The sequence below is a fragment of the Lethenteron reissneri genome, chromosome 58 (assembly GCF_015708825.2).
Source record: "Lethenteron reissneri isolate LAM-NWPU_2019-01 chromosome 58, ASM1570882v1, whole genome shotgun sequence".
Taxonomy (NCBI): domain Eukaryota; kingdom Metazoa; phylum Chordata; class Hyperoartia; order Petromyzontiformes; family Petromyzontidae; genus Lethenteron; species Lethenteron reissneri.
Genome location: NC_083836.1, coordinates 7,217,007 through 7,237,083, shown reverse-complemented (window position 1 = coordinate 7,237,083; position 20,077 = coordinate 7,217,007). Strand labels below are relative to the sequence as shown.

Genomic DNA, 20,077 nt, shown 5'->3' with positions numbered 1-20,077 from the left:
GCTTGTAACCATAACATTTACTAGAATCTAAATAATGGATGGGGATAAAGTTATTTTAGTACTAGTGACTACCCAGAAACATTTACAATTGTAGGAGTGATTGTCACTCACCATTCAACAACCTTGCAGTTCCACCAACTGTCAATAGAGTGCAGAGGCGTTACCTCGCCAGGGCAAATGCCATGGGCCAGAAAGGCCAACGGTGGATCCTGGTAAACGGATCCTCAGGACACATTCCCTGGGCCCCGGGGGAATGACATAACCTTCCAGAATGAAGGTGTGGCTAGGGCAAAGCCAGCCACGAACGTGTATACAAGCCAGAGCTCAGGGAGCTTTGGCTCAGTTATCTACACGCCAAAGACTGGGCTGGAGAATAGGACCCTGGGCCCCAAGCTCTACAGCCCTTCTAAGGGTTGGAGCTCAGTGAGGCCAGTGATCAGGACCCACGGACCAGGTCAGGAAGCCTCCCCTAGGTCCCAGCCAGAGGACAATAGAAACGGGTGAGCAGAGTTAGGTCCCGTAAAGTTCAGAGGCCAAGCACCTCGGTTTCAGGTGAAGGGACTGATATACCCTTCATGCTAGGGACCCTGTAATGAAAGACAAACAACGTGTGCCTCAAAATAAATTTGTTCGTCATTTTGACAAGACAACGAAGGTGAGATTAAGTTTCGTTGCAAGCTTGAAAAAGGTTAATTTTGGGTGCAAGTGCCAAGCATTCAAAACATCCAATACGCACAGGGATGAGCGCGGCATCGGGCTTGAAGGGGTCATTTCAGGTACGAGATCAATTTATTTTGAATACTATAAACTGGCAGGATTTGTGGGAAAGTGGGAGCATGCTGCGTACATATTATTTTATTAGCATTGGCATGTTTGAGTGCACAGGGGAGTTCTGTTATAAACAATGGACGCGTGCTAGTGATAAGGCGTGACAAGTTCCTTCAAGTTCGTATTGTTTAATTATATTACACGGTAAAGCAGAGGGCTTAAAACGTCCCCTTGGAAGCGTGTTCAAAACGCAGGTTTGCATGTAGTTGTGGATTTTAGAATTGGCCCTGCGTGGCACAGGGATATGGAGGCATAGGGCATGAAGTTGGCTTATTTGGTCGTTTCAGATGGTCCACTCGTGCTGGAGGCCAAGTCAATAAATCCATGTGTGAACGGAGTCTCCTGGATTTCTGGTGCCAAAGCGTGGAGCAATAAAACGCCAGAGAACTATCAGTTTAGTACATTTTTGTTGAGCACCCCCAGTGCAAGAGGACGACCACAGCCAGGAAGATCGAGGCAGGCGAGGCGATGGCAGAACAGCCTACTGCTGCATGGTAAACAGCTAAAACGCACAATACTGTAGAATGCAGGTTGAGATTTTTTATTTTTGTAACGTGGACGGTGCAAGGTACAAACAAGGTTGTGAAAACACAGCAATTCATTGTCAGTGCCAGATTTCTTTCAACATTTTACAATTCATCATCGTGGCACATTTGTCAATGAAATATTTAGCATGGGTCTTCAAGACCCTGTTCAATCCCAAGTGTCAAGTGCATTTAAGCCAAGGAAGGGTAGAGACTAGAAAACATTTTAGATTGCATTGAAAAGTCTCATTTTAAAGCAGCTTCCATAGGAAAAACAAAGCGATTTGGTCCCTCAGCACAAGGAAAAGGAAGGCAAGCACAGAAAATCCAAGCCTCAGGTTAGCCCCATCAGTTAGATGGTGATGCTGTTGGCCACCTTGTCAGGTTTCAGGTAGGGATACTTCATTGGAAGAGTCTCGTTTCTTGCAACAATGGATTTTGTAATCACCTCGAGGTCGGATTGGTACTCTTGCATGGCCTTGAGGGCATCTGGATTCTGGAAAGGTTCATCTGGGAACGTTCCAAGGGTTTTCTGCACGCATTTCATGAAAAAACAGCATCAATATAGTATACAACTTGCACAAGTTGGCCCATTAGAAGGTCGTGTGCTTGGGGCAAGTGTGGGTACACCCACCTCCATGATTCATAATGCAAGTTACACTGGGCAGGGCTCAGTGGCTGCCCCTTTAGGACAGAATCTTTACACAAAAGGCCATCGAAATCTTTTAAGCCATAAACTGGCTGTAATGGTGCCATTTTATACCTGGCGATAGTTTAATTGGTAGAAACCCACCACTTGCACCATCCTCCACGATTAAACACGGACATTAGCATCAACTGCCCATGCTGCTGACCACTTCAAACTTTATAAACGGTTTTTATATTAGAGACCTACCCCTTTCTTGACGACTACTACTTCTTACAATCCAAACGGTGTTTAAACTTACCTACACGATCTTAAACTGACCTACGGATCCTAACCGATTGTGTTCCCGTTTACGGTGACTTTCAGACCACAGTCCACTCACTGGCATGACTATATATCTTGTATTCTCAGCAGAGAATGGATTCTTTGCTCCGCTGCAAGTCTTCCACTACCACTCTCCCATTGACATATTTCGTTGCTTCCTCTTAGTATCTTTCACACGACTGTCAAATGGTATAGCAGATTGTATAATAATAAATAGTATAAAATTATGTTTAATACAATGTACAAGGTAATATATAGCATTTTAATTGTATAGTGAATATACAGCAGGGTGGATAGAATAATACATAGTGTAATATTACACTATGTATTATTCTAAGGTATAGGGTGTTGTATAGTAATACAGTATATAATTTAATGTTGGGTTTGTCTATGGCAGTATATAGTACGGGGTAGCCCCGTGTGATGCAAGGGAAAAAAGTTTAGCTGAAAGCATATTATATTTTTTGCGACATAGAATTGTAATGTATTACACAGTCAGTAACTCAGCTTATTGGAGAGTATATTTAGTATACTGATGATACCATGTAGTTTACACTTTAGTTTTTTACGTGGTTGTTTAGTTACTGCAGCTACATACTATTAACATTCCTTCCCTTTATTAATGCTACCTCCATCCCCTCCCTTTGATGCTGCTAATCCTGCATAATATGACTTTGAAACCCCCCCCCCCCCCTGCCCACCTCTTACGCATTTCACTAGTACTAATCCCATATCTGCATTTTCCATAAATATGCTAAATTCCTCTTGGACATGCAAATTCTTTTGTCAAGGCGCTCTTACCCTCCCAACCCAGCTTAAATACATTCCAAGCGTGGTGGTGTTTCATTCAGACGCCGTCTCCGACGGACCTGGTCTTCACCTGAGGACGGCTGCTTGCCTTGTGGCCAAAACGTCGTGAGAATAATTTGAATAGGCTTTATTTTTATTATTTTATTATTTCCCTTCTACGTGACTTTACCGAAAGAACCAAGAAGATTACCTACACGACTTCATCAAGACCCAAAGAACAGAAACTCCTGCAGTCACAAAAGTTTCAAGTCAATATTTAGGCCGTCATAACCTTAATACAAATTGCAAAGGCAGTAGAAAGCACCTACCTCTGCAGCACTGCGGCTAAGCACCCAGGTCATGGCCATGGACGAGCAAGACACCTGCACATCAGGCAGCGTCTGCAGGATGAAGGGCATGTCCACCACACCCTTGGTGGTTGGAGGTGGTTTCCTCATGGCACTGGGTGCATTTGGGATCCATGCATAGAAGTCAAACTGCAGCACAGGGGTGGGAAGAGCATTTTTTCACTAGACCAAGTCAGCAATAAACCGAATACCATTTTGCAAGGGCTTTCGTTAAGCATCTAAATTTACGTTACCTGGCCATAGTTCACGGCAGAGTGCTGGGCAGAGCAGAGGAACACTACCATGGTGAGGAATTCACTCAACTCTGCCACACAGGTGAACTTGGTAGGAAATCCTGCAGCACAGAAACAATGTTAAAGTAGCAGCAAGCCGTTAAGTTGTTGCAAACACAATGCTTGGCCAGCAAAAACATGCAAGCTCGAATTCCCCATCGTTTTTAGAAATTGTAAGAGTCGAGTCTAGCCCATTGCCTAGAGCAGTGATTTGTGGCCTGGTTCAGGGGACCAGTGTTCTATATACTGATCCAGAAATGAACAGAACGTGATATGAAAGCGAGTATATCCTAATGTAAACTACCACAATCTAAATGTCGTTAAAAAATGCGAATAGCTACATGAATAAGTGTCGGCAATGAAGTGTGTTACTGGCATTGACAATTTAATGTTTTGTAATCCGGGTTGGGGGTTCACCGAAACTTTTGCATTGCCAGTGGTCCATGGGCCAAAATAATAAAGTGTATGCAGGTCATGTGACTTTGTTAGCACATGACGTGCCATCTATTGTTGCCTGCAAGTTCCTGGCGAGTCATGGGCACGCCTTTAACAGTGTGTGGCCAGCAATAGCAGGATACAGTCGGCTTAAGTCCGGTCACAACCTGGTGTGGTAATGCATTTCCACTCTGGTCTGGCCAGCATGCAAACACCAAAATCCCTTCCTCCAGCAGCAGTGCTAGGACACTCACCATTGGATGGGTGGCTCAGCAAGGCATGGTTGATGTCATCAATGAAAGCCTGAAGCTCAGTGTCACCCGTCACATCTTCGTTACTCTTGTAGAAGATGGCAAGGATTTTGTCGACAAATCTGGACAATGCAACAGCACTTTCAGTTATAAAGACGAATGCTACAGGAAATGAAGTGACCTTTCTGGTCCTAAATTAAGTCCAGTAAAAAATGTCAATTTTAGAATCGTGCGCGTGTTAAAAGCTCCCTGTACCATTCCTAGGATAAACATACCAAGTTGGGGAATACATCCACCCTGGGGAAGGCAGCATTTATTGGATCACTCATCTTGAACGGAGGAAAGGAAGTTAAACCAAAGTGGTGTCAACTCATAAATTGGACCTATTATGAAAAATTGGTATCCGAACTGCTCTTGCAAGTAGGTTGCACATGCCTGCCAATATCGCTTTCATCGTTCTGCACAGAAAAATGCACAAAACCACCAGCGTAGAGTATGGTTTTGGTTACTTGTGAATGGTCTTCCAAATGGTGCAAGCGTCATCCCTGTAGTAGTAGCTGGGCAAGTCACCAACGCCTCGATCTGCCACATCCTTTAGGATGCACAGATGTCTGTAGGTGAGCGCCTTCAAGCCCTTGGCGCCCAGCTTGAAATGGCCACCGCCCCCAATTGACAGGGCCTGCACAAGTACATTGCAAGATCGTGTCATTGGAAGCTTCACCGTTGAAAGACACTGCAGTATTTGGATGTGCCACTATGCATGGTAATGCCAAGGAGCCTAAGAAGGTGGGAACCTTCAAAGTTGTGTCAGTTTTAGAAGTGTATTGAGATGGAATAGGATGGTCAATAGGGAGGGAGAGATTAACCATTTGGCATGAAATGTTAATTTAATGGAAGTGTAAAAAGGTTGCATCAGAGACCAGTGGAAACAAGGTCACATCCTCGCTATTAACTAGAGGTATAGCCAGTGTAGGGACAAAGCAAATAAAGATCTAGGACTGCAAAACGCTAATTAAATAGTGAGGCAGGTTGAAGTACTTGCTAGTAGAGCATACCTAGGACAATTTGGAAACGTGCAGAGAATAACAGGTAGATGCGTGGTATTTTAGGATGATAAGAGTGATCAAAATGTCAGAATGCATTGGAAAGACTGGGCGGGATGAGGCCCTGTAATGGATTGAAGCGGGAGTTAATTATGCAGCTAAACAATGGAATGCATGAGAGGCCATGGAAGCATTGGCTAAAATCAGCTCGGGCAGTAAGATTGTTGGTTTGCAAGAATGCTGAGGAGGCTTTGCTGTCGTGGATTAAAATGGCCACTTCATTTCAAAGGCTCGTGAAATCACAACCCTCACCTGATCCAAAAAGGCTCCTGTGCCCACAAGCTGCGTCCGTGCACGCACGTTGATTTCCAGGGTGAAGCGCAGGTGCCGATACAGGAGCTATGCACAAGCAGGTCGGAAAAATGTAATCATAATGTGTATTGGACGGCAATAGGCTTAATGTGTACTTGCTGTAGCTTTAAGCATGCAGTCTCAAGTTCTTAAAGGAAAGGGCAAGTCTTGTGCATAAGTAATTTCGTATTGTTTGCATCTGGATGATTTTGGTGGTATGCATATGGTTGCGCACCTTGTAATCTACTTTTGGTAAAGGCGAGTAACTTTAAAAGAGCAGTATTGATAATCGTATTCTGGAAGAATGGTTCGATAACCCACAATTGTAAAAAATATCATTTCCAAAAATGACCAACGTATTGGGCAAGATCTTAGAATTAAGAGATTAAATGTCCCTACGAAGCCGTTGGTTAACGGGCAGTGCAAGGGCTGCCAGGATGGCAAATAACACCGCATGCATCTTAAAAATACAAGCTAGCAGCGGACAATTTTTGTAATTACGAGTTGCCCATGTGATAAACTCCAGGCTAAAAACCATAGATTCACCTTATGAACAGGGTGCATTGTAGACAGCTGTCGCAAGGTGGCCATGGTGAACACCTCGGCCAGCAGGTGGGTCTGGAGCAAGTGGGTGGAGACCTCATGGATCTGAAAGTCCATGGAACGAACCCACATCTTGGCCAGCATCCAGTCGTGTGCAGAGTCGCTCGGCAAGAAGATGGGGTTGTCCGATGGCTTTTGCTGTAGCTATGGATGCACGATAGGAAGAGCAGTATTGTTACATTGGAACCCAAGATGCAGTTGTTTGTCGAATATTTTTATTTCTGATGTTTACTTCGTGTCATGTACTGCATGGTTGCTAGAACGAAAAGTGTACCTGTTGCCTACTGAAACGGATTCTTATTTTGTAAAGACGAGATCTATACGTTTCATTTTAACTGCTTTGTTTATTAGCAATACGGTTGGCCATGTACGTGCCAAAGGTCATACAAAGCACCCACGACTTATCGTACTCTGGATGAAGAGATAGCTCAACTTGGTCTATACTAACGCAAACTAATGCACGAATGCCATAATTTCATAACAAAACTGGCAAGGGGCGAGCTAATGCCATCTGGGGCAGGAGTACGTCTGATATGTGCCCTGTTGACAGCAAAAGTAACCATTGCAAGGATGTAGTACGATTGCAAAACACACAACTTGCCTGTATAGCAATAGGCAGCAGCTGCCCCTGTTTGTTGACGTAAAGCAGGCACATGGGAGCTGCCAGGTAGAAGGGCTTGGAATGGTTGAATGTATTGCCAGGAATGCCATCAAGGCATTGGTAGTCCACAATGTAGACATTTCCATGCTGTGAATATGCACACACAAGGCAATCACACAGGTCACTACTGCAGTGATGAGCTTATGAAGCTGTGGCCTGCACAAGGTTACTAGACATGTTTCGAGTGAAAGCAATGCAAGATCTTAACAGCACCTTGATCTCGTCTTCAAGGGAGCATTCACGGACCAGGCTGCTCTTCACCATGTTTGTGGTGACAGGGAAATTCTCAGGAAGTTTGGTGCAGCGTTTGATGAGAACAGGGTTGACTCCGTTCATGAATTGGTAACCAAAGAACCAGTCCTGATCCCAGTGGTGAGAAACGTACTCTGCATAACGGGAGATCGCAGAAAGACGTGGAACAGACGCCACATACAGGGCTGCCATTTAAACCGCAGATCACTAGTTGTGTACATGTACCAGCCAGAAGCACCGGCACACCATTTAATTAAAATCGAGTCAAGCAAAGCAATTAAAAAAGTGTATGGCAAGCTCATGGAGGGGATGGTGTGGAGCGGTTATATTCCACTGCCATCTTTTGAACTTGCACAAATTAGGAGACACTAAGAGGATTGGATCTTAGATGCCTTGCACGTGTAGTGGGTTAAATGCAGGCTACACTGGAACCTTGGCAGCACCACAATTTTTTAAGTAACCTTTCATAAGTTAACACACGGGGATGCTACATTACTGGACCAGGACAGCCCAATGCTGCCTAGGTCCACTAGCAGAGTCCGGAGAGCTTCATCCCAGGAGACGAACCAGCAGCATAGCCCCAGCTCTATCCACACTTCACCCATGATCACTCCAGCGTGGCCGTCTCTACGCTAGGCCATGCCCCCCTTCCCAATCCTTCGGGTAGGCCCGAACCCAACCACGTGACTCCCCTGGCCCACCTTTATCTGGTCACGTGTCCCTACAGCCCCCATACAGAAGTGTCGTGCTACTACACTATTATGGAGTTAACCCCTAGGCCTAGTTTGACCATTCAAAACCACACCACCCTCTGTACACACCTGCAACGTTACTCTTGACCCGTGTAAACAAGCGACGGAAGTCTTCTATTTTCGTCCAAGACATTCCATCGAGGTTCATGAACACCCTCAAACCCAAATCTTGCACACTAAACGACAAGTACAAGTGCAGTCACAGGTCAAGGACATTTAAACAGAATTCAAAGCTAGCAACATGTCCAACAGAACAGTAACAGTCATATGGCCAGCAAATGTGGCTTTACCTTTGCAGAAAAGACAAGTTGAAATCGGCACTTTTCTCATCATCAAAACGGGTGTCGCGGGGCAAGTCAAGGAACGATTTGCTGTCGACTCCAAGGGGAAGCCCAGCATGCCATTCTAGCCACCTGCCGAAAATCAAAAGCACGTCACAATATTTACGGTGTCAAAGCCAGAGTTTTTGGTATACACACTTCTCACTACAATATGGGTGGCAAAATATATTTAGATTATTTTTGTAATCAGCAGCTGACCAAATAATAAAAAGGGGCAAACGCGCATGATCCCAGAACCGAAAGTGCAATAAAATAAATTAGGATGGTCAGATTAACAGCACACAATCTAAAAGAAACGGTGGACAACGTAGTTCCACTTCTAAGCATCCTGAACTACCCATAAGCGAGTGGACAATTCCCACTACCCTTGGGTTGTTTCTAGATCATTTTTGGAAAAGGAAGAAATGAAGCCTAGCATCTCATTTCGTAACAACTTGCAAAGCAATTTAAATGGATCATAGGTTAGCAAAGCACGAGACCGTGAAGAACTTGTGCCTCACACCTCAAGGAGGCCCGTCTCTCGGACAATTCGTCAGCCCTCTTTTCCTTCAGTTGAGCCAAGGTCTCGTGCTGTGGCAACATTCCTGCAATGGGAAGGGTGGAAGCAAGTGCAAAACACGCATCTGGTAGCCCCAACACCATTAGTTGCACGTACCCAACTTGCAAAGTAAAATTTTAGGTTTTTATAATTACATTAAGGAGCATTGTATAGTGGGAGAGAACCATTGCGCTCTGGAATTAAGGATCACTTGGGAAGGAGAGGTCTTGGATGGCCATATGCACAGCATTTGAAAAGGCCCGAAAAAGACAAATCGTGATTTTGCCGACTTCAGGGAGGAAGTTTCACATGCACAATTTTCACTAGAGGGGGGGGGGGGGGGGGGGATTCAAAATTTGGCTTCATATTACCACTAGCCGATAGCACAACCGCGATGGAATTGTGGGAAATCAGTTAAAGGGATCATGCAGGGGACACGTGTCACCTACAAAAAGTACAAGGAACCTGTGCTAGATGATGCTGGTAGGCCATGAGCATTTAATCGAATTGCACCATCTCCATCCAAAAATGGAGAACAGCCGATTGCCACATCTCACCAGTCCCCTCCCGCAGCTCCATGGAGCCCTGCTCGAGCCAGTGGTTCGCAGGGAAGCGGTGCACCCGGCCACCCGGAGCATTGACCTCCACGTAGCGGCAGAACCAGGAGTCGTTCACCAGGAACGCCTCCTTCTCCAGACGAACCATTCGGATGTCGCCAATGTCAAGCTTGCTTGGAATACTGTAGATGTCAATCTGGCAGGGGAAAAAAAGGAAATGGTTAACAAAAGCATTCTAGATGTAGGAAAGCCAAATCTTTGATGAGAGTCATTTTGCGTAAAATTGAACATGCACACCACGTAGTACGCAAAGATATTAAAAAGAACAGACTTTCCAGCAATCCCCCCCACCCTAACTAGCCAAAAATCACCAAGGCAACACTGCATACATCAGAACCACATGATCAAGATGGTACATGTTCGATTCATGCCACTTTCAACAGCAGAACTTTAGCACACATTCACTTCGACTGCTCTCAGCAGTTGCCTACCAATCCCTGCAGCCCATTCCACAACCTTTTTGCATGGTGGTCATTCCAGCACTACCCAGGGTCAACCTCCTCAGCATGCAAGATCTGGCACTTGTCAGGCAATTCAATCAGAAGCTAGGACTGAGCAAGCCGATTGTGTAGTACCCATTACTCAAAGCCATTAGACACGACGAAGCGACACTCACCGCCCCAGGGCAAAGGTCCGGTCCAAAGTGGTCCAGAAGCTGCCTATTGCTCTGGCCTGCCGAGCCAATGATCGTTGCATACACGTAGTTCATGGTGCCCGACAACAGCGTTTCGCCCGTGGCAACCGTCAGCTTGTACACAGTCTCCACGTGTCCTGCAGCACAGCAAGGTGGGGGTAGAGCATTTTACAAAGGGGCAAACCCTGCAACAGCTTTACACACTAGTACATCCAGAGATCTGCCATTGGTTATGGAGGAGTCTACATCATGGTAAACAAACTCGAAAAAGCACTTTTACTTCACGAATCAGGGATAAACAAACAGGCCCACAGGACCACTTAAGCGGACCTAAAATACACATTCCTGCGGAGGGAGCTGGTAGGAACGTTGGGTTGGTCGGTCAATGGTCAGGGTCAACAGCAGCGTGGTGTATTCCGCAAATATGGTCGACTGAGGGTGGGTACAAGCCGGCGTGAGTAGGTTAAACGTTGAGTTTTATAAGGGCACCACGGGGTGACCAGCCCCTCCCACCCCCCACCCATTTTTGGATGCACGACGGACGGACACAATAATCCCCTGTGGGCTGGTGGAACGAGGTGGTTCATACCAGTACGAATTTGCGTGCAGCGTGTTTTTGCCACCGAGTACGTAATAAACATTGTTAATATAAATTACAGGCCCATGTCTTCATAATAATTGGCGATCTACACACTCGCATTGTAAAAGTACAGGTAGAGTAAGATATTCCACGCCCAGCGAATTTAAGGAACCAAAGCACCTTGTTAAGATACACTTTGAATACGACTAGCAAAAGACAAGACGGTTAACATTGAAAAAGGGGAGTTTCAGACAAACCTGCTAAGCATTCCAGCATGATGACGCTTCCACACAACGGCAGGCAAACAAAAAGACTGGCCGCTACAACCAGACCAGTGAACAACAACACCACACAATGATGCACTACTCACTGCCCCATGCTGACGAACCTGCTTTTATATCCTTAGGACTGGAAGAGCACAGCCGGGAAATCGTTAATGTGGGGCGTGTCCAATATTCCTATAATTTCGGCAGTACAATCAAACAATCGTGATCAGTGAATAATGTAAGTAGGAGTGCACGTGGACAAATGAATCCACTTATCAACTGACAACAGGAACACAATATCAATTGACTCGTCACAATATAATAGTAATCAGTGTATCGTGTAAGGAGAAGTGCACGTGGACAAATGAATCCAACTCATCTATTGACTCATCACGGTACTATAATTGAGCTCCAGTTTTGACAACTCAGAAAACGAGATTATTTAACTGGCAGGTGGCAGTGGTTTTGTGTCTGGCCTTGCGAGTGTTAAATATGTTCATATCATTCCCACTAGCGGCTCGGGGTTGCATCACGGGACATTTATTTTAAGAGGGCAGATCCTGACTTCATTTTAGTAACCACTGGTCCGAGAATATGCGTGGGATTCACGAACAGGTTGGAGGGAGGGGCGAGGGTAGAGGGAGGGGCGAGGGTAGAGGGAGGGGCGAGGGTGGAGGGAGGGGCGAGGGTGGAGGGAGGGGCGAGGGTGGAGGGAGGGGCGAGGGTGGAGGGGGCGGCTTCCCATGGGCACGCACGAAGCCCGGCTCAGCACGTGGGATGCGGGTGGCGTCATCACGCAGATGTACACGGTGACGTCACAATCACCACGCACTTATTCACTCGTGTCAGCCAGTCAGGCAGCAACACTTTTTTCTCATATTATGTGGGAGGCTTTTTTTTATTGAAATCAAGGGGCCATTTTTTGCTCAACAAAGCAATTTCTCCAATTTCGACATCACTTGCATGGAGACGCCTGGTGTGTATCGTAATGCAGCTTTGGGTGGGAAGATGGCGCCGGATTTTCACAAACGCCGCATGACATCATTATGTAAAAGCATTTTTAGCACATTTTTTGCTTTATATTGTTTAAGGTGTTGTGTACAGTATGCATAGTTTTTATTTATTTTATTTACTAGATGAAATTGCCATGAACGTACAAATAGACAAACAAAAAATCTTACTTAAAATTTTTACCGTATTTATTGTAACGTATGTAACCGGTCAGCCCTGACCCCTTTCCTTCAGTCGTGAATACTTGCGAGAGGGGACAGGTCGGCTAAATAGACAACAATAAAAATAATAAAGTTTGGAGGCGATGAGTAGAGACTCTGCGTTGTGCTCTGTCCTCCAGAGATGTGGGCGACTCCACAACGAGCCGGGCACCGAGGGTTTGTGAAACGGCAAGAGTTTATTTCAAAAGTCTTCTTCAGAAGGACAATTGCGTCTCTGCAATAGCGATCAGAGACACCCTCCATGCCACAACACCGCAGCTGAATTCCTCGGCATCTAGTCCCACCCAAATCGCAATTATGGTGATCATATTGAACATTTAACAACATATTATTTAACAAACATTTCACGAGAAACATTTTAATATCTAATATCAAACATCTGCCCCAAACATCTGTTGCACTTTTTACAGCCTCTGATAATTCTGCATAAACGACATACTTAAATAATTCTTAATACAATTTTAATATCAAATTAAATGAACAAAATGTATAATTGAGAAAATAATTATTTACGGACAATAAACATATGAAACAAGTATTTATTATAACCCCAATGAGGATTGAAAACTCAGCCAAAACAACTGCCCAGCTCACTCCATCAGCTCAATGTTACTGTGGGGGCTGCTGGCCCCCGGCTCCTGCCCCGTGGGAGGGTTGACCTCGGGGGGGGGGGCTGCTACCCCCCGACTCCTCAATCGCGTGAGAGTCGCTGCTACTCCCCGACTCCCCTTCTCACGCCACGGCCCCTCGAGTTCACGGCCCCGCCATCTCCGGGTCCTCTCTGTGAGGCATAACTCGCGGCGGGTGCTCAACCACCTGGAATTAATTCCTCACTCTCCCCGTGCACTCCTCCAAATCTTATTAGGGGACTCCCTGCGCGTTGCTGCCCACCCTCATACACGCGCAGCCACTCAAACACGATGTTGTATGTTCTCACGACAACGCGTATTAATCACACGGAGCGGAGCGGAGGTCAGGGGTCGAAGGGCAGCGACGACACTCACACTCGCAGAGCCGCACAAGCACGACGTCTCCCCTCCCACGAAAACGCGCACCAATCACACGCATTCTCCCCACACTCGCAGAAACCACACGAAACGGTGAGTGCTCACTAACGGTTTATTGCCGGCGTGCCTGCGGTTAAGCCTACGTGCCCAAGAGCTACAATCGGTGAGGAAACTGCTCTGTCTCTTGACAGTCTGAACCCAATCCACCCCGCCTATTTCAAGTTACTCTCTCGAGGGATTCTCATTCTGTTCGCTATCTCTCTCGTACTCACGGTTTGATTCGTACGGAGTTCCTGCGGGCCAGTCCTCACTGCACTGCGACTCGTCACACGGACGTTCGAGTAGCTGGAGAGTCGACCGATAGCTGAATTGTGAAGGACACGAACTAAATCGAGCCCTCTCTCCTCCCCTTTTATTGTTCTCTACATCAAAGGAACCCTCCGGTTAATCTGGCGGTTTTCTCGGCCAATCAGATTGCTTGCTTGTGATGTCACATCATTCATATCGGTGCTCTCAGCGACGTCCATCTCCCGGTTTCCATATCAAAGGGAGCCACCGTTAATCTCGGCTAAGCCGGCGGTCCTCCCGGCCAATCGGATCGTTTAGGCTCCTCCCGCCCTGCTCGAAACCATTGGCTGATCTTTTTCCATATCCAAAGGGTTCTATTTGGCTGCGGCGTTGTTGGTCGCCCTCGAACACGTTCGCGCTCGTCCCGTAGTTTGTGGCCCCGCCCCCCTGCTTGCCATGCTGTGTGTGTCCTAACCGCGGTGGCTGCGTGGCCCCGCCGTGACTATGTCATTGCAAGTCAATTCACGGCACCGTGGTAAAATTTAACCTCGGGGAAGATCGCCCAATTCCCTGGCCCCAGGAAACTGTGGCGAATGTTCCCACGAGGATGACTCCTGGGTGAAAACCTGTAGGCCAGGTGACCTCCACACGAGGCCCTATTTGGGGGTGTGTGTGTTCATGTGGTGGGTGGTGAGGGAAGAGCAGCGTCGGCTAAGCTGCTTTGTTGTGTTGGCATCGCGGGCGCGGCGCCGGAAGATTGGCTTCGTCGCTGTGGCATCACCTTACAATTAAGCTCGAAGTCAGCCATTCTGCACCTTCCAATTGAATAGCACAACACAATAACACCATACTCTTTGGTTCTTTCGGTAAAGTCACGTAGGTAGAAAAATAATAGATCACAACGTTTTGATCACAACACAAGCAATCGTCATCAGGTAAGACAACTACGGCAAGAAAAAACTGCTGAAGAAGGCGAAAGAGCTGCCGTGGCACGAGGTTATATAGGCATCGGCGGTAGGGGGGAGAGATAAGGGAAGGGGGGGGGGCAGGGCATAAAGTGGGACTTTGTAGTAGCACCTCAGTCACTGGGGGAGAGATCCGAGAGAAGTACAGAGAGAGACACAAGGAGTCGGAAATAACAGCTGACATAGGCAGATAGGATGAAAACATCACAGTCAATTAAGACTTTACCTGGTTAATAACGTCCTTCCAATAATTGCCAACAATATAATCACTAATTCGACTTCTCTTATCGATTCGAACAAGCAGCGCTCTCTAAAACCTTCGGCCGCTAGACCACCCAGATTTTATGGCCTTCCAAAGATCCACAAAGAACGTATCCCACTCCGTCCAATCATCTCCACAATTAACTCACCTACAAACTGGCCCAATTTATCTCTGAGACCCTGCTTCCTTTCACGGACAAGACCACCTCAACTTTACTTAACTCAGATCACTTGGTTTCTCTAATCAAGCACATCTCACTGTCTCCAGATGATTCACTTGTCAGTTTCAATGTAGTCTCCCTGTTCACCAAGGTACCTGTACCTGATACCATTGCAATCATTGGAGACTTAGTCTAATTGGGACTGAATCCAGATGTACCAGTGGTAGCGAATGTTATCATTGGAGAAATTTGAGACAGATGCCATCCAGACATCCACCCTACATCCTTCCTTGTGGAAGAGATACGTAGATGACACATTTGTCATCTAGCCACATGGCCTGCCAGCACTGAACCAATTTCTCAACCACATAAATTCCATACACCCATCTATCAAATTCACCATGGAAATTGAAAAGGATGACAAGCTACCATTCCTGGATGTTTTGATCGAGAAGAGACCTGATGGCTCGCTGGGACACTCTGTCTACAGGAAAGCCACCCACACGGATGCCTATCTAAAGCCTGACTCCCACCACCATCCAGCCCAGAATAATTCCCTCATCAAAACACTACACCATAGGGCCCGTTGCATCTCTGACCAGCATCACCTAGCCAGTGAGCTGAAGCACGGACACCAAGCCCTCAGGATGAACGGATACCCGGACCGTACAATCCGCAAAGCTGTCTCCCCAGCCATGGGGAGACAAACATCTAAGGATCTAATCAATACCATCACTTTGCCGTACATAGCAGGGGTTACCAAAAATATTTACAAAATCTTAAACCAACACAAGATCACAGTTCGTTTCAACACAGTACACAAAATCTGTGATTTTATCCTATCTGTAAAGGATGTGATTCCTGATATGCAATACCCGGGTGTCTACAAACTGAGTTGTGGATGCGGCAGCAGTTACATTGGGGAAACGAAACGACATGTCTCGGACCGCGTTCACGAACACAAGGCAGATCTGAAACACGGTAGGACCAATACCTCTGCCGTTGCTGATCATTGTTTTAACACAGTGGGCTCACACAAAATTGACTTTTCCAAGATGAAGGTACTCTGCAAACCCACCGGCTATTATCAGAAATTTGTTCATGAAGCCATCCAGATATATAAACACAGACACAACTTCAACTGAAAAGATGGGTACAGACTGAGCAATCATTGGAAGGACGTTATTAACCAGGTAAAGTCTGTGATGTTTCCATCCTACCTGCCTATGCCAGCTGCTATTTCCGACTCCTTGTGTCTTTCTCTATCTCTGCGCCTCTTTTTAAAATCCTTTATATTAAGTTCGCTTGCTTGCTTGCGTGCTTGCTTGCTTGCAATGCTTGCTTGCTTGCTTACGACCGTGCAAATCTTTCGGTCGTTTTTTAACCCACTTCCCGTGATCAAATCGAGCTGACATTTTCCACACAGACTCGTTGTGCCAGACAATTAATGTTCGTGAAAAAAAATTCCCAAAATTTTACACTTTTTAGGCAAAAAAAAATTATTGTACATATATTCAAATAAAACTCATTCATCGCTTTGGCTGATAGTCACAGTATAAGAGCCCAGAGCGTAACCCCTCCGCAGGCCGTGGCGGAGTAGCGCAGTTGGTAGCGCCCTCGCTTCCCATGCCAAAGGTCGCGGGATCGACCCCCGCGTCCTCCACGGGCGAATATTTTTTAAAATCCTTTATATTAAGTTCGCTGCCACGCATGTAAAGGATTTATAGTGAAAAACTTTGTTTTTACGGGTTATACTTATTAAATCCTTCATATTAAGTTCGCTTGCTTGCTTGCGTGCTTGCGTGCTTGCTTGCTTGCTTACGACCGTGCAAATCTTTCGGTCGTTTTTTAAATCCTTTATATTAAGTTCGCTTGCTTGCGTTCTTGCTTGCTTGCTTACGACCGTGCAAATCTTTCGGTCGTTTTTAAACCCACTTCCCGTGATCCAATCGAGCTGACATTTTGCACACAGACTCGTTGTGCCAGACAATTAATTTTCGTGAAATTTTTTTTCCAAAATTTTACACTGTTTAGGGATTTTTTTTAAAAAAATATTTCATTACCAATTGCTTAATGCTGGCAGACAATCATCTGACCCATAGGTGGCAGCCATCTCAAGCCAGAGGACGAGAGGACTCTAGCCGCCACGCATATAAAGGATTTATAGTGAAAAACTTAGTTTTTACGGGTTAATTTTTAACCCACTTCCCGTGATCCAATCGAGCTGACATTTTCCACACAGACTCGTTGAGCGTGACAATTAATTTTCGTGAACATTTTTTTCCAAAATTTTACACTATTTAGGGAATTTTTTAAAAATAGTTAATTACCAATTGCTTAATGCTGGCAGACAATCATCTGACCCATAGGTGGCAGCCATCTCAAGCCAGAGGACGAGAAGACTCTAGCCGCCACGCATATAAAGGATTTAGAGTGAAAAACGTAGTTTTTACGGGTTAATTTTTTTGATTTCTCTCCATGTCACTCAGGTGCTGCTACGGGGTCCCACTTTATCCCCCGCCCCCTCTCCCCCCACTTTCCCTACAGCGGGGTCGCCGTAGGGAAAGTGAAGTCGTCGCTTTTGGGAGAGGAACGAGAGCCTGCGTGGACGAGATCCCAGCCATTGAAGAAGGGCGAGAGATGTAGAGGTCTCACCTCATCGCTGGTCGGCGATGGATGAACCCCCACCCAGGCAGACGAGGGGGTAGACAAAGGGGAGCTGCACCGGGGTGTAGATAGCTGAAGGGATGTCTGCTTAGGACAAAGTTCTGATGTCACCATGAGGGGTGTAAGTGTCGAGTGCAAAAAGTGTTAAAACCAGTGAGTGTAGCCTTAAGTAAGAATCCTCATATTTGTCCGGTTCTACAAGTCTCCTGGTGTCGGAAGTGGCCGTCAAACCTTCATAAGAGTAGAACTGCTTAGTTTCAAGGAAGCTGAAACCCTTCGCTGGCATCGCGTAAAAGCCGGCAGTGGAGTGCAATAACTAACCAGTGGAGCGGATGGACTATGAGGGCTGCATCAGAGCTCTCCCCGCGACGACCCCGAGGTCCAGGGCCCCGTTGTTGTGCCCGGGAGGGAGGGGGGGGCGCAACTGCAGCCTGCGCGGGAGGAGGCTGTGGGCCCTGATTGGCCACCATCTATGGAGAGCTGGGGCAACATCGCCAGGCGATTCGACCAGCTGCTGACGTCGAGGGAGTGGCTGGGTGTTGGCGAGTCGACAGTGGAGCTGCAGGAGGATGCGACCGCCGTCGAGTCACTGCGGCGGTTCCCGCCATTTTCCGCGGCTGCAGCATTTCCGCCATTTGGCGCGCGAATGCGACGCAGCAACCGAGCGCCATTTTGAATGCAACACAGCAACCGGGCGCCATTTTTTCCCAAGATGCGATACAGCAACCGGGCGCCATTGCCGCCGCTGTGTGTCTGCCGCCGCGTGTTCGCTGCAGGCTGCCACGCCTTTTGCGCCTTTTGCACTGCGCCAGCCTGGTGGATCGTCGCTGGAGCCCTGCGACTGCGAGCAGGATGTGCATTTCTCCCCGCGATTGGAGTGAGAAGAGTGGGGAAGGACGTGTGAGAGCTAGAGAAGCCGCGATCGAGGAGATGGTTGCCGACGTCTGGAGTCTGGGGGGCCGCCTGCTTTGTGCTTGTGGGATGAGCCGGCGTGCCAGAGAGCGCACTGTCACTGCGCGAGGGGCCTGCTGATTGCGGGGGGGAGCAGGCCGACGCCGTTAGTGTAACGGGCACAGCAGGACACTGTTTGGAGGGACTTTTTCGACGTTGGCTGTCTGATATTGTTTGCCTCGCAGACGGTCATTCCCTCCTAGTTTTTTTTGCATTTTTGGGTTGTTGGGGGGTGTTAAATTGTGGCTATATGGATGATATCTAAGGGGGTTTAGTGTTATAGTGTGTTGCTGTTTTGTGACGTTTTTGCTGCTTGTCGTAGGGGCCGTCTAGATTTTTTTCATAAGGGGACGTAGTCAGCTGGAACGGCTGATTTTTTTCATGGGGAGGGAGAGGGAGGGATGTAGAGGAGTAGAGCGAGCAACCAGGAGAGGGCGTACACGGGGAAGTGCGAGCGAGTTGACAGCGGAGGATGATGTCACGGGTGTTGTAAGGGGGTAACTTCAGGAACAAAGGCGGGTCCGAGCTAGGGGGAGGAGCCACCAACGGGTACTTAAAGGGGACCCCGTGACAACGGTGGGGTCTCCGTTGGGAGAGGAATGAGAGCCTGCATGGACGAGATCTCAGCCACCGCCTAGGGTATATAGATGTAGATGTCTCACCATCGCCGGGTGGTGATGGATGATCCCCCGCCCGGGTCTCCTGGGTGTCAAGAAGTCCGATACTACAGCAGTATTACTAGGCTTAGGAAATGCAGAATGGCTGGGGACTAATATGCAGCCAAAGACACATTGAAAGTGGCAAAGCAAACCCCTAGGTGTAACCTGTGCGGTTATGTAAATGTAAAATGGTGCATATTTTCACGCTTGAGTATAATAACCTCCATTTTTTACTATAGTTTTGACAGTGCTAAAGTGATGACCAATGTGGAGAGATTTCACGTGGAAATTACGAATCGATTCGTTGTGATCGAGTCAGCGTGTTACATTACCGATTTTAGAATCGGCTCAGCGTGGCGCAGGCGAGATGACAAATGAGGGACCTCCATAAAACATAGCTTGTAACCATAACATTTACTAGAATCTAAATAATGGATGGGGATAAAGTTATTTTAGTACTAGTGACTACCCAGAAACATTTACAATTGTAGGAGTGATTGTCACTCACCATTCAACAACCTTGCAGTTCCACCAACTGTCAATAGAGTGCAGAGGCGTTACCTCGCCAGGGTAAATGCCATGGGCCAGAAAGGCCAACGGTGGATCCTGGTAAACGGATCCTCAGGACACATTCCCTGGGCCCCGGGGGAATGACATAACCTTCCAGAATGAAGGTGTGGCTAGGGCAAAGCCAGCCACGAACGTGTATACAAGCCAGAGCTCAGGGAGCTTTGGCTCAGTTATCTACACGCCAAAGACCGGGCTGGAGAATAGGACCCTGGGCCCCAAGCTCTACAGCCCTTCTAAGGGT

General features: G+C 47.0%; 1 protein-coding gene across 1 annotated transcript; it reads right to left on the bottom strand.

The window, feature by feature from the left end:
• Window positions 1–1,704: 1,704 nt before the first annotated feature.
• On the bottom strand, window positions 1,705–17,942 carry LOC133357459 (polyunsaturated fatty acid 5-lipoxygenase-like). The gene is made up of 15 exons (XM_061575404.1): window positions 17,888–17,942; window positions 10,212–10,366; window positions 9,536–9,731; window positions 8,943–9,024; window positions 8,390–8,512; window positions 8,169–8,275; window positions 7,309–7,481; window positions 7,036–7,182; window positions 6,378–6,578; window positions 5,793–5,879; window positions 4,947–5,116; window positions 4,441–4,559; window positions 3,713–3,813; window positions 3,441–3,608; window positions 1,705–1,884 (listed from the first exon to the last, which is right to left on the bottom strand). Exons 1-15 carry the CDS (start codon window positions 17,940–17,942, stop codon window positions 1,705–1,707), a joined length of 2,064 nt encoding a protein of 687 aa, XP_061431388.1.
• Between the last annotated feature and the right edge of the window lie 2,135 nt (window positions 17,943–20,077).

Bases quoted from the DNA above. Each gene is read 5' to 3' on its own strand.
- LOC133357459 (XM_061575404.1), bottom strand. From the start codon at position 17,942: ATGCCAGCGAAGGGTTTCAGCTTCCTTGAAACTAAGCAGTTCTACTCT. The intron at 7,482-8,168 runs GTGTGTACAGAG...CCCGTTATGCAG, and splicing joins GGTCAAGAGTAACGTTGCAG to AGTACGTTTCTCACCACTGG. The intron at 1,885-3,440 runs GTAGGTGCTTTC...AAATGCGTGCAG, and splicing joins TTAGCCGCAGTGCTGCAGAG to AAAACCCTTGGAACGTTCCC.